At 39.4% G+C, this 14,542-nt stretch overlaps 1 protein-coding gene across 2 annotated transcripts in view; it reads right to left on the bottom strand.

Moving 5' to 3' along the window:
- The window catches only part of ANK3 (ankyrin 3), a 517,804-nt gene that overhangs the window by 93,670 nt on the left and 409,592 nt on the right, over nucleotides 1–14,542 (bottom strand). For both annotated transcript variants that reach the window (XM_075216346.1, XM_075216345.1), the window contains one exon: nucleotides 823–946. In XM_075216346.1, coding sequence (XP_075072447.1) covers nucleotides 823–946 — 124 coding nt within the window. The remainder of the gene's footprint in view (nucleotides 1–822; nucleotides 947–14,542) is intronic.

The raw sequence follows: 14,542 nt of genomic DNA, 5'->3' as shown, positions 1-14,542 counted from the left end.
CTTCAGCAGGAAATCTGTACAGGTCATGGAGATGGTTCCACAATACAGAAGAGGGATATATGTGGATTGCTTAATTAATCCCAAAGAGTCCCTAAAGGTGCCTGGAACACCCATTAAACAAGATGTATTGCTGGGACTGATACAGGGAGGAAGAGCACATCTGCAGCAACATTACTTGTGACCAACAGGCTGTAAGCTATGTGCTTGCATGATACATCCATGTGCAATCCACCAATGATATGTGCGAGCATCTGCAATGTTCACTTATTGTAACGCTTGTACAAATACAATGCAAATATTATTTGCATATAAAAATGTGCTGAATATATGATCCTCACACATGTATTTATAATCATTGTATTTTTACTTCCTGTGTATCAGGATTTATGTGGTGATCTGCAATTTGTGTTCCTGTGGGACACATTCTTACCTATTATATAAAAAAAAAAAAGAGAACAACTATCAGGCTATAGCTCTGCTCTTATTATACAACTTCTGCTAAACTGCAGTTGGTTCCTGAACGGTGACAGAGATACAATGATCAGCATCTAAACTGCCCGGTGCTTGAACCCTGGGTTCTAACACTGCTTTCCAATGCGGCCTGAACACACATATCATATTCCCTACACATATGTAAACAAACATTGGTGTGATATATTTATGTTTAAATAGTGTCCACATTAAAACAACAAGATCTAGTTGTTTATGCAATTATTTAGTTTTACAATTCTTACTACTTGCAATGGCAGAAAATCATAAATGGAACAATGCATTTCAATGGTTTAGCATGGAGTATGGCCACATACACACAGACAGACTTACCTGGCAGATCTGGCTCCTAAACTGAAGCCCATATACCCTTCTTGGGGCAAAGAATCGTCCCCTAGTTCTTTCAGATCTTGCGGCCCAAGGTATTTGTCAGTGTCACCTGTCATTGCATCTTCACCTAAGAAAGAAAGAGTCACTATTAAACAACATGCGCCATTGAAAACAAACTCCCTTGACCATGGGTTAGGAGATCCTCTCTGTGAGCACTCAGACATCGAATCAATGACAGAGCCCCGGGGCATTTTCCATACAGGAATCCCAATAATCCACACCATTACCAGGAAAACACAACGATAGCTGGGCCTCTTGACGTCAGTAAATCATACAAATACTTCAAGTGTTATAAGTATAAAGATGCTCAAACATAGGTTTTACGATGCAAAAGGTAATTCTTTATTTTGGAACACTGCATTATATTTCAGGGGTGCAGATAAGAAATATATATCTTTTGTTTTGTTTTTCCATCAACACCTCAAAGAATGTTGGAGGACTTGTGTATTAGAAATATGGCTGTCTCTATTAAGCTGTTGAGCTATTAAGTGTTGAAAGGCAAACTTGGTGCATTTAAAGAGGATTGATGCCTCAAGCTTCAATGACATCACTTGTTCTTCGTGCCCTGATACTCGGCATTCTCTTAAATATTGCTTCCATCACTCAGAATAACTGTCTCCACTCTGTGTTGGTAATGAATCCAATTTAAAAAACCTTTTCCATTATTAAGCCAATGTTTGAGCACAAGCTTCCTACCATGTTATATCATGTTTCATTCAAATGTTAAACAATTCAGAGAAGGATAAGAGGAATCATTAGTTTGGATACAATTATTTACGTGCAGAAACATTCAGTGCGATAAAAATAAACACAAACTACATTCAGTACGCAATAATGTTGCAATACTATATATTAAAATATATTTTAATATTTTTATGGTAATGCATTTGGATCAAGCGAATATAAGTTACTAGTGAAAGAAATTCTACTGAGAACACAAGGTAAACTCCTACCATGTTTAACCAAAACATTAAAAAAAAAAACATTTGATAACTATAAAAAGTATATGATAAGCAAAACTACACAAGTGTTATTGTCAAGCACCTCCTACACATGGTCAAAAAATATAAACAGATGTAGTAGTAGCACACTGATACTCAATATTGATTATTTATAATTATTTACACTCCAGGTGTTGTGAAACTACAAGTCCCAGCATATCCTTCCAGCAATAAGCTGCTATATATTGGCAAAGCATGCTGGGACTTGTAGTTTCACAACACCTGGAGTGTCACAGGTTAGCCATAATTGATTTAGGCAGTAGGAAAGACCCTCTTTGAGACAGTAACTGGTTATTTTGCCAAATATATTTACTGAACAATAGAGCTGAAAAAAGGAATAGTGTAATTAGCTTAAAGACAAAGGAGCAGAAGAATTGTCTGACCAAATAGAGAATACTGTAATGCAATGCACACTAATGCAATGCACACTATAGAACACTGTTGTGAACTGCTGTAAACCAGTGATGGGCAAGATTAGGTAGCTGGAGGGCTCCAGGAGCAAAGCCAAATTTTCCAAGCTGATTGCCCTGCATTACTTTCTATTATTACATGGTATTTAAACAATTGGATTCCCCATCACATGTCGTGTTTCAGGAGGATCAACACCAAAAACAAGAAGGTTTTAACCAGGCTGCTGTATGTGTTCCAAACCTTACCAATAAAAGTCCTGGTACCTTTCCTACGCTCCCTCCAATAGTTATGTGATACATGTATCTGTAAAAGGCCTAGAAACAGAAGAGCTTGCCAAGCTAAATATGTCCATAATGGATATATCCCAACATCTAAATAATATTACCATGCCACCCAACTGAGCCATATTGTCTCCTGGCATGACAGTTTGGGCATTAAAAAATGGGTGGATATCGAGGAAGCGTAGTCAGAGGATCAGGGGGAACACTTATAACCTTGGAGCCCCAGGAGCCTCAGTTTTCACTACTCGGTTTGTCCATTTCACAGTGGAGATCTGGGACAAAGTAAACAAATAAAACTAGCACCAAACCCATCTTCACTTACACCAATCTGGAAACATCCACACTCTCCTTGGGATGCACTGCAGCCTGTGCACAGCCCTGGACATAGATAGTTTCCTCCATATGTGTAACTATGGCCCATAATCCTTTGGGGGCATGCACAAACGCTACAACCTCCCTCCCACACTTCAATTTCATCCATCCAACTGAAAAGCTTCATAAAGGCTCAGACAGAATTCTCAAAACTTAGACCCCAACACAATGAGCGTAAATGTATCTACAACCCTGGAAGACATGTTACTGTATCTTTGCTGTATAGTACTATACTGTCACCTCCCTCACAATCTGCGGAACCATTTGAACAACAAGCGTGGGAACAGAACCTTGGGATCTGGCTTGATCAGAAAAGGATGGTCACTCACTTGTCAATGTGTAGCAAGACTCTCAATCAACACAGCTGTAAAAGAAAACACCTACAAAAACATGGTTCCCACTAAGCTACAAACCATCTATCCGCATACATGCAGGACTGCCCAGTAATATCTTGGTTTTGGATTACTTATTAGACTGATTACTCAGATTACTAATATACAATTACCTAAAAACCCTTTCATTATACTTCTATGCCAGCTAAATAGATCAATAGGAAATCTTTTCATAAACTGGTCCACCATACTTGTAACGCTGCCAAATTTCAAATAGCCAGTGAATGGAAGAAAGCATGACAACAATCAAGGAATGCTGGCATTCAGTCTCCATGGAATATAGAACTAGTCTCCTACATGATAGAGTTAAAAACTTTCATAAAGTCTGTGATCCCTGGTACTCCCATAACATCATCCTTCCAGGAACTTCAAATCCTTTTTAGAGCTATTCTCACCATATGTCCTAAGCTTCACGGATGCAGCAACTTCCAACCTATTGAGGCCCACTTTATTTAATATTTAGACAATAAAACTACATGTACCTCTCCCCCTTCTACCCTTCCCCTCTCTTTTTCACATCCTATAAATTCATTCCCACTTGTGTACTCTCTTGCCAGGTATCCTACGCATGGCTGTAGAAAGACACCATTCCCTCCTACCACACTTTACAATAAAATTTAAAAAACATCAGTTTTTCAAACTTCATTTGGTACTTAAAGGTCATGCAAATAAAGGTCTGTCCTCAATCACCATATTTCTAACCCCTGCAGGCTGAGCCTGGGGTCTTGTATATATTGGTATTATTCTTGTAAATTTTGTTAAATACCTTGTATACAACCTGTATATCCTGTAATTCGTGTTTGTTGTGACCCTTGTGTTATATCTGCTGTTTCAAATAAAACAATTTAAAAAACTGAAAAAAAACCTTGCAAATGTTGCTACTATTAACTGGGAGAAAAGTAAACTAGGAAAGCCAAGTGAATATTTGAAAGCCAAGTGAATATTTCAGTCTATGGGAAAACAATGCCTATATTCAATGTGCTACAAATACTAAGTAATCTCCAATTGCAAGTCATCATTCATGATGGGGGGCATGCTGTATTTTCACATTTAAATGTTTATTTGTATTCGTATATGTTATACCAGGACTACGATTTAGGAAAAAACAAAAAAGTGACAGTGCTGGTGTGTCTATAAAATAGCATGTTTATTAAAAATATATCAAATATGTGAACAATATTCACGCTCAATGAGTTAGTTGGATAGCACCAAATCACATATGAGGCACTGATCTTGGAATCATCATCAGTCCCTGTAAGGTATAACAACTGTTTACTTGTGGAGGAGGAGGCGTTTTTCTGCACTGAATAGAGCTAGAGCTCCACATGCAAACTTATACCGTTTCATCCATTACTACCATACTTCAATTATGATATTGTATTTTTGCACCTCTGGACTTACCACTGGATACTCCTTTGTATTATCTTTAGGATCTTTGAATTTGTTTAGCGGACAAGATCAATGTCTTATATGTGATTTGGTGCTATCCAACTATTAAAAAATATGTAAACAATATTGTTTACATATTTTATATATTTTTAATAAAGATGCTATTTTATAGATACACCAGCGCTGCCACTTGTTTGTTTTTTCTATGTTCTAGTGTGTAACAAGCTCCAGTGCTTGTTATGTGTGGAAGGCTGCAGGTGTGACTTTTAGCATTTTTAAAATCCTGCTACTCAATATTATTGTTTTTAAATATAAAATTTCCAAACAGCTCCTGGTGTGTTGCTCTTCATCGTCACCCTACGATTTAGAAGTCAAGCAAATGCTAAAATATTTGTATATGGTACCTGCAATACACATAGCTCCCAACCTTTTTACACAGATCTCACGCCACTTACAGACATTATACCACCTACATTCCATGTCATAACCCTTCTCTATCACTGTGTCCAGCTCAGTCATCTTCTTCATCTCTCAGCTCATAATCTCCCTATCCATATGTCCTATTTATCACTTTCACTATCCTCATTATCGGCAACTGCCCCACTCCCATCCACAAAGGGCAACTTGGTAGCTTAGTGGTTAGCACTTCTGGTTTACAGCACTGGGGTCATGAGTTTACTTCCTGACCACGGCCTTATCTGTGTGGAGTTTGTGTGTTCTCCCCATGTTTGTGTGGGTTTCGTTTGGGTGCTCCAGTTTCCTCCCATACTCCAAAAAAACCAGAAATATACTAGCATTATATTGGCTGCTATTAGATTGCCCTTAGTCTCTCTTGGTCTGTGTGTTATGGAATTTAGACTGTAAGCTCCAATGGGGCGGCAAGTGATGTGAGTGAGTTCTCTGTACAGCGCTGCAAAATTAGTGGCGCTATATAAATAGCTACAAGATGGGACATTTACATGGATGTTCCCAGCTTTGCAGGAGGGTGCACAAGCCATTATTCCTGTAAAGGGAATTGATTGTGTAGGTAAAGTGTGCAAGTGTATTGTCATGAACATAGAGAACTTACAGTTACAGTAATTGTGGGGAATAAGGCCTGAATCATAACGGCATTGTAAATATGGTATGAAATGAATCCATCGATAAATTGAGCTACTAAAGTGTAAAATGTGAAGTCAGAAAGCTTGATGTGACTCTACACATCCCAGTGTTAGAAGATAGCAGTGTCACCTGTAGCAGCTTCAAAGGCCCCTGCAGTGAGATATATCCTGGCCTCGGATGGAGTTTTGACACCTAATAGACTTTTAGGAACCGCTCTGCATGATGTCTGGCTCAAAGAGACCATGTGCTGACTTGGCTATAGTATATAGACAAGAATAATTCAGTTTTAAAATATGCCACTTAAAATCAATAAAAGTGCTGTATTCCTCAATAGCATGATGAAGGCCAACTTATACTCTGAATGTAACCCCTTTTATTTTAAACTGCTTTGCTTGTAATGTATGTTATGTTAATTTTTTTATATTTGAATGCCCTGTACTTTTGTATATGAAATCTATAAATATAGTAAGTGGTGTCCTTGATACTCTAACGAATCTATTAGCTTGTTAAGAAGAATATAACTTGACCAAGTTAACCCTTTGAATGCCGATGTGTGATTTCTTGACACATTTGACTAACAAGCCTAGTGTGTGCTTCCATTTGCAAGACAGTCTAGAGGTGTGAAGACCCTTTGTTTGCTAGTGTGGGCTGTGCTAGCCTGTGGGTAGCCAGAAGCCTTGTGTGCCAGTCTGGGATAGTATATTGGGGTCCTATTGCCTGTATTCAATAGGTGGTGACAAACCTGAAATGTGGAGGGGGGGGGTGAAAGCTTTGTGTGGGGGGCGATTCAGCAGGTCTAATACCTGTGTGATAGGTAGAGAGAGACTGTGGGCTGGAATCATGTGTGACCTCATACAGCAAACACCACAAAGTCACAGAAGCTGGGAGCGTGTTTGTGACATGTATGGTAAAGAAAAATAGAATGAATGGGTTACATAAAATGTGGCACCAAGACTCAAGTCATTTATTGGTTATTTATTGGTTTCTGGCTATAAACTGGTTGACCAAAATCATCTCTACAGCCAACTATCTGTACACAATCATTAGTCCTGTATGTCATGTTATAATGGCACATAAATAACAATGATTTAATGTTTACTCTGCTTCTCAAACACACACACTCTACAGACTATTTGACTATTTCAGGATATGTGGGCACTGCAGACAGGCTGTTAACCAAAAACTGTAACAGAGGGCAGGAAGTTTAACACATTAATAACATTTCTTATTTGTAAAGAGACAAAACATTGACTTAATTGGTATGGGAACTCACTTAAGTAAATATTTATCTCTTTATTTAAGAAGCAATTGGAAACGAAAAATTGTCATTGCCTATTTTTCCTCAGTAATTACCAACACACAGCATCTTCTTGGAACAGGATGTAGGATGCATTAGAGCAGGTCTGGACAACCCCTGTCTCTCCAGGCGTTGTGAAAATACAAGTCACAGCTGGCAATTGGCTGCCATAGCATGCTGGGGCTTGTAGTTTCACAATGCCAGGAGAGCCAGAAGTTACACAGACCTGTAATAGAGAGATGGAGAGCAACAGGTCGCTGTATGAGTAGAGCACAGTAGGGAGGTAATTTGAGATGAGGTTGCATATATAGGGTGGAGCTCAATTAGGTCATACTTTGTCTTCCGGGAGGTCAGGTGGGCGTATGGGGGCGGGGGTTCAGTGAATTGTCTCATTTAGCCCCACCCCCTAAACTGACATAACAATTTTTGGCCCACAACAGCAGGGGGCAGGACCACTATGACCATTGCACTGCTCTTCCGGACTCCCAGAAATTCAGGAGTATTGCTTTATAGGTTAAGTTAAGGGCGATACTGTTTTATTCATAGAGATAAAGGACGTCACTGCAAAGATTGTCAAAGAGGAATTGGTGAGGTGAATAAGTCAGTAGGCTTCTGAGTGGGAACACCCCTTGTAGAAGAGAATTGCAGTAGTCAAGTCAATGGGGCATATTCAATTAGGATTCGCGCTCGTGCAGGTCCCATTACTGCAACATTGTGGATTTCTAGTAGGCCATATATAACTCCAGCCTAACACTACCCAGCAGATTTATATGATGAACTGCCTATGCTTTATCTTGTCTTCAGTTACTTGCTGTGTGCTCATCCCATATGATGCTCTGTAATGACAGCAATATCTGCTAATCTCTGATACGTTGCAGGTGTTGAGAGAGGCTTTACAAATTTCCCACGGAGATGAAACATCTGACGGATATGGTCCACAAACCCCTATTAGTACACTCGGTATAATTTTGGGCAATGATTTGTTTGTGAATATTGATGTTCGGAATAGTTCATGAACAGAGCAGCAGATTTTAGTGTAACCCATACTTGCAAACTCTCCCAGAATGTCCGGGAGACTCCCGCATTTCGCGAGAGTCTCACGGACTCCCGGGAGAGTGTGGAAATCTCCCGCATCTGGCAGAAATCTGCCCACTTCCTAGTGACGTGGGCAGAATTAGGTCCAAAACCAGGTGAATCGCGGCGTTTGGCCCCGTCCCTGTTGGCAAATGACGCGTTTGCTTTATTACATCATGGGGTGGGGCCAAAATGACGTGCATTTTGGAGCCCCACCCCCATCACACCCACCGCTCCCGGAAGCCAACTTTAGCAAGTTGGCAAGTATGGTGTAACCTCTAGAAGAGCTCCGTTTCTATAAAGCTATTTTTCCACAAATCTAATATTAAGGTATAGTTGCCAGCATATGAATACAATTTCCCAGGATAATATAATTCTAATGCAGTAAAATACTTACCTTCAACTAGTACCGAGTATACATATTAAAGGACAATTAAAACCAAAAACTGAAACTTTATTCCAAAAACCTAAAAATGTTGTATATTTAGGACCTGATTCACAGGCATGTAAATGCCGATACATGCCATATTTTGTGTAAAATCGCACTGCGCATGCCCAGAAATGAACCATGCACCAGAGAATGCAGCAACGTCCAATTAATCCATAAGTACAAAGGATCATTACTATGCCCACAGTCAATGTATAGTAAGGGCGTGCTAAGCTTGAGCGTACGCAGAAGTGTCTAATTCCAGCTTTGGGCATCTGTTTTTCTGCCGTCACACTTGCACCAACTACAGGTCTGGTGTAAGTCCTGATTCTTATTGATGATGGCTGAATATGCAAGCAAGAACATGTGTCTGCAATCACTTTCCATTGCTGCATTGTACAAAAGGTAAAAGTTATTTATTTCCTCTCTCTCTATCCTAAACAAATTTAGGCTACACTCACAAACAGGGCCCTCTCTACCTCTGTCCCACATCTACACCCTCTTCATAACCATATGTACCTCTTCTCTTTTTATGCATGATTTGTTATAACGTCTGTCCAGTATTGTGAACTGTTGGGGCGTCTTATAAAAAAAGCAATGAGGATGAATCCACTAAATTAGTTTGTACAGAGAATTTTAGTTTCCTGAGACACTGGGAAGCCAAGTAGATGAGATGTGACTTCTGAACTGCCCCTCAGTAAAGTATGACAGAGAAGAACAGACCTCCAGTCTCTGTCAGCCTTGTCTAGAACAAACAGCTTGCTGAACAAATTTAGTTAAGTACAATACTTTATTTAGTTTATCTAAACAATGCACATTCTTTTTTGTACATTAGTGGTCAATGTTAGCTGTACTTGCTACTTAAAAACAGATGCAGTGATATGAAATCAGTGATTGGAAAATAAATGGTAATTATCTCATTGTAAAGCATAAAAGAGCAAAGATGAGCCTTAAAACAAAGGGAAGGGGGGGATCATTCAGGACACAACAGAACAAGATTTAAAGCAGAGATTGTCTTCCTGCCTTCATACAAGGTAAAGTCATGATTCCTATCAGCAAGTCTCATGTAAACATTTCAATAAAGTTTCTTCTACTATACTCTGCAGATACATTGCACTTCAGGGAGGTCTGCTCCCAGAAGCACATCAAGTGGTCACCTCACTTGTATCCAACCAGCAAATGCCCCTCCCACAATACAGGTTTGGAATTCTCTGTCAACTCAGCATTCAGACATGAATAAGCTTTAACATGGCTGCTCCCATAGTAGCATATGCTAATTCTTTTATAATTTACCCATGTTATAAATGGATGTAATTAATTCTATTTTTCTAAGGAAATTCACCCAGTATAAGTGCTGGATTAACAAAGCCACTGATATAGCTTCAGGGCTCACTAGTAAGACAGACTAGTCTGATTTTATTTTACTGGGTTTCTATTTTACTGAGAAAATAGCAGCAAAGTTTGCCCAAAAAGACCCATCAGTATTGTACAGTACATTCATTATAAGTTGTTTAAGCAATATGCTCTTTAACAGCCAAAATGCAATTTTGTTCATACTTCTCAAATAAATGCAACTGACTATGCCACAATTAAAATGTTAACAAAGGGTCATTCGAAATACATTTCCATTTCATTACAAAGGGAAGCAGACAACAAAGGGTTAGCACCTCAGGTTACAGGCAGCAGGATTCCAGCAGTGACATGAGGTCCAACTCCAAACCCTTTATCTGTGCTTTCACTACTAATTGTTTTTTCCATTGCAAACTAGCAGGTAAAGCAAAGTTCAGGGGAACTACATTCTCTCTCTCTCTTTTTTTTTTTTTTAACAACCAGTTATTACCTTTCTACAGAGACTTGTAATTAATGCAATCTCCTTTGCATTCTCTTTTACAGGGATAATTCAAACCCAGAGTTTCCATTCAGGAAGCCACAGATGGACTCTGTGTTTAACTGGCCAGAAACCATCTAAAAATACACAGCGTGTTCGCACTTACAGAAGTATACTTATAAAGAATAGATCATCTTTCCGCCTCTCCTATTTTATTTTAAGAGACTGGTTTAAAAGCCACAGGGTGTTCTTGCTGCATTTTTACAACCACAGCAAAATCAATGCATAAAAAGTATAGTATATAAATCTTACTTGTTAGGAGAGCCATTGGGTTTGAAAGAGCCGAGCTACAAGAATCTTTTCCAGAAGTCCCTTGTAGTCCTTAAGCAGTGAATTAAAATTAATCCAAAACAGCACAGCAAAAAAAAAATAATTTCACAGGGTCATTTTAACTTCTCCATGTGACAACATATTCCAGACATTTCAGTGTGCCTTGCAGCTCCACCAGCAATGATCCAAAGTCCCTTTAAAACGTTGTGGCAAAATAGAGTGACACAAACAACCAAAAAGGGAAATTAAATAGGCAACAGCAGTCATCCGAAGTGTAGAATTTGATCTGGTCTAATCACTCAGCAGACATCCATTTAAAGCTTCTTCACAAACTTCTTTGGCAAAACTCAGCAAGCAGTGAATGGTGTAAATGTGAGCCCTGGAAGTATTTGTATGTAAATAGGGATCTGCTAAGGGGTGTGGAGTTTTGTTTTTTTTTACTTGTAATCTGAGCCTTTTAAAGGTACAATCCCTCTGCAGCTGTGAGCCGAGGACATCTGTACTACACTAGTTATCAGAGTTTGCACGTTTATCATTTAGTAACTTTTCCTATGCAGTGTTTAAAACAATGGCTTTATTATTTACGTTACTATTTAGTACTACATATGTAGCTTGCTTGATTCAAAGCAATGTGCATGCAGCACTAACAATTATTAAATAATAAAAAGGTTAATTATATAAAAGTTCTAACATATTTTGCACTGTGTCAAGTGAAGATGTAACTTCCATAAGTTCAAGATCTGAAGCACTAAGTATCCTATTTATTTTACATATAAAACCGTACTACCCATATAACAGGACCCCTGCTCAATCATCATCACCATTTATTTATATAGCGCCATTGATTCTGCAGCGCTCAATTATTAAAACCACTGTTATTTACTATTGAATGCCAAGCCCAGTAAAAAAACCAACAAACAAAAGTTCTAGGAAACTTGGTTAATTTAAGCACACTCCTTGAAGGAGTCAATTCTTCTAGGGGAATATTTATTCTTCTGCTTCATGTAGTGACTGTCCTCAGGACCATCAGAGCATTACAGATCACTGGGTCTCATTTACCAAGAGCAGAACAGGTGGGGAGCAGAGAGCTCACACCTGCCTCAATATACGCAGGTAGGTCTAGATGTCCATCACAGCGCCTACAGAGCCAGATGGCGGCACTGCCGAGGAGCAGAAGTGTGCAGCAACCGATGGGAGGAGTTAAGGGGAGTGAGGGTGCTCCTAGCAAGGTACAGAGTAGGCTCACCAGTGCGCCTACTTTTGCAGGAATGTTAAAATAAGACAAAGGGGTAAAGTGGGTGCATTTACAGAGGTGCTCCCTGCTTTGGGGAAGGGCACACAGCCTTTTCCTCATTGCATTTGGCACTGAATTCACTGCCACATCTCAGGTCTCAGAGATTGGGTCTCATCACTACACTTATTATGGGATGCATTTTGCACCATCCAGTTAGTTGAACCCCTATGGGAAAGCACATTTCTAGGCCCCTTTCAACCAATATAATAAAGTATTCAAATATAAAAAAAAAGTGCCATAGTAAATACAGCTCCGATGTTCCCTCTCTCTCACGAGCAATTAAATACATAAATGAAGCTAAACTCTGAGTATTTTAGGAGAAAAACTGAAACATTGAATGAATAAAAGTGGACTTCACAGAAAAACAGGGTGTGTGGGCGTGTCATGCTTCCTGGGGCGTGCCTATGTTTCCAAAGCACTAGGCCAGTGGTTCCCAAACTGTGCGCCTAGGCTCCCTGGGGTGCCTTGGAGATCATCTCATAGGGGGGCCTCGGGCAGGGCCAGTGGTAAGCAAGGCGGAGGACTACTTGGTAATTATTTTGGCTTAGGGGTGGCTTGAAAAAATTTTGGAGACCCTAAGGGTGCCTTGAACTGAAAAAGTTTGGAATCCACTGCACTAGGCTATCTCTATCCCCCATCTGCTCTGCTAAAAAGAAACCTTTCTGTGCCCACAAGAAGCCAGGTGCGTGCAGCATCAACCCACTTTCCATTCCTCACTACATTCACTCAGTCGAAGGAAAATGTCCTGTCAGAATAGAGGGACAGTTTCCTAAAATCAGGACTATCACACCTAAATCAGGACAGTTGGGAAGTATGTGAAAACCGGTTCAGCTTACAAAATGTTTACTGTGAAGGCCCCTTACCTGAGAAACTGACACCTCTTTTTTAAAAACAAGTAACGGGCATGGTATAATTAAAAACATGTCATACCACTCCTCTATGACATTAAAATATGGCTTTTTCCCAGCCATGAGAGAATATGATTCACCAAGATGTAAATATGTGCATATCGCTTGCACTTATTTCAATAGTAACAGACGAGTGATGGCTTCAGAGAGACATAGTAACGCTGCTCCTGATCGTGTTACAGCAGATGCTGCAGTAGTCTGTGAGATTGCTTAGTATGTAAATGCATCAACCAGCAGAGCCTTTAGCTAAACAAGGGTTTTTTAACCTTCTTTCATCATCATCACCATCACTCACATCAGTCCCTGCCCTATTGGAGCTTACAGTCTAAATTCCCTAACACACACACACACACAGACAGACACACAGACTAGCGTCAATTTGTTAGCAGCCAATTAACCTACCAGTATTTTTTGGGAGTGTGGGAGGAAACCGAAGCACCCGGAGGAAACCCACGCAAACACAGGGAGAACATCCAAACTCCACACAGATAAGGCCATGGTCGGGAATCGAACTCATGACCCCAGTGCTGTGAGGCAGATGTGCTAACCACTGAGCCACCATGCTGCCCATTTAACATATAACTCTGCCCTATGACTGTAAATATTTAACCAAGCTCCCCTAATATTTCTAAAAGTATTCAAAATATCCATTAATCTGAGTAAATTTATATAAAGCCAGTTCATTTAAATGTTTTAAAAACACCCCTTCTGTTTAGGTTTGTAAATGATTCATAATTTAGTATTTAATGTTATTTTGAGCTACATGTAACTGACTGAAGAGCACCTTGCTTCTACCTGAGGTACACGTTATGCAGTTGTAGTAGAAGAGGGAGTGTTAGTGTCAGTAGGAGCTGAATATGTAGAGGGTTTAATGCGTGGGGATATGTGTGGGGGATTGTATTATGGCTGGAGGCTAATGTAGAGTGATGAGGGGCAGTTTCATGTGGCTGAGGTACAGTGTGGCTGCAGATCTGTGTAAAGTGGCTCCATGGAGTAAATTGCCTTCTGGTTGTCTGTGTAGTGTGGCTGCTCTGAAATTGTGGGGTGCTAACTGTTAGCACAATGAAATGCAGAATGCAAGGAGCATTTTCTAATTCTCAGTGTGCATAATAGATGCTAAAGACATCGAATCTGCACAATGATAGGTTGCAATATGGTATTAGCTTTTACCTGGTTTGAGCATTACAGTTGGAGATGAAAAGTATTAAGGGAAGTCCAATATAATAAAGTGTCTTTATATAATAGGCTTTCCCAGCCTTCTTCTCGTTACATACCGCATTATGTTAAACTGTATACAGGCTCGAGAGAAGTAAAGCCACTTGTGAAAAATGCTGTTTATTTAGTTCTCATTGTCAAATGATTATTTTATTATTACTATTTATTATTTTATTTTTACGTTTTATTAAAGGATTCTGATGTAATTATTTATTTAAAAAAACATCTACAAGTCTGCTGTCTACATTGCAAATGTGAAATGATAAATCATTGGGCTTTAAAGATTGTAGAAGAAATAAGAATGTCCTGAGAGTATTTTACCATTCAGCCCCTATGCCTATAA

Source organism: Mixophyes fleayi, chromosome 6, assembly GCF_038048845.1.
Source record: "Mixophyes fleayi isolate aMixFle1 chromosome 6, aMixFle1.hap1, whole genome shotgun sequence".
NCBI lineage: Eukaryota > Metazoa > Chordata > Amphibia > Anura > Limnodynastidae > Mixophyes > Mixophyes fleayi.
The sequence above is the reverse complement of the archived record's forward strand: the minus strand, read 5'-3'. Positions and strand labels throughout refer to the sequence as shown.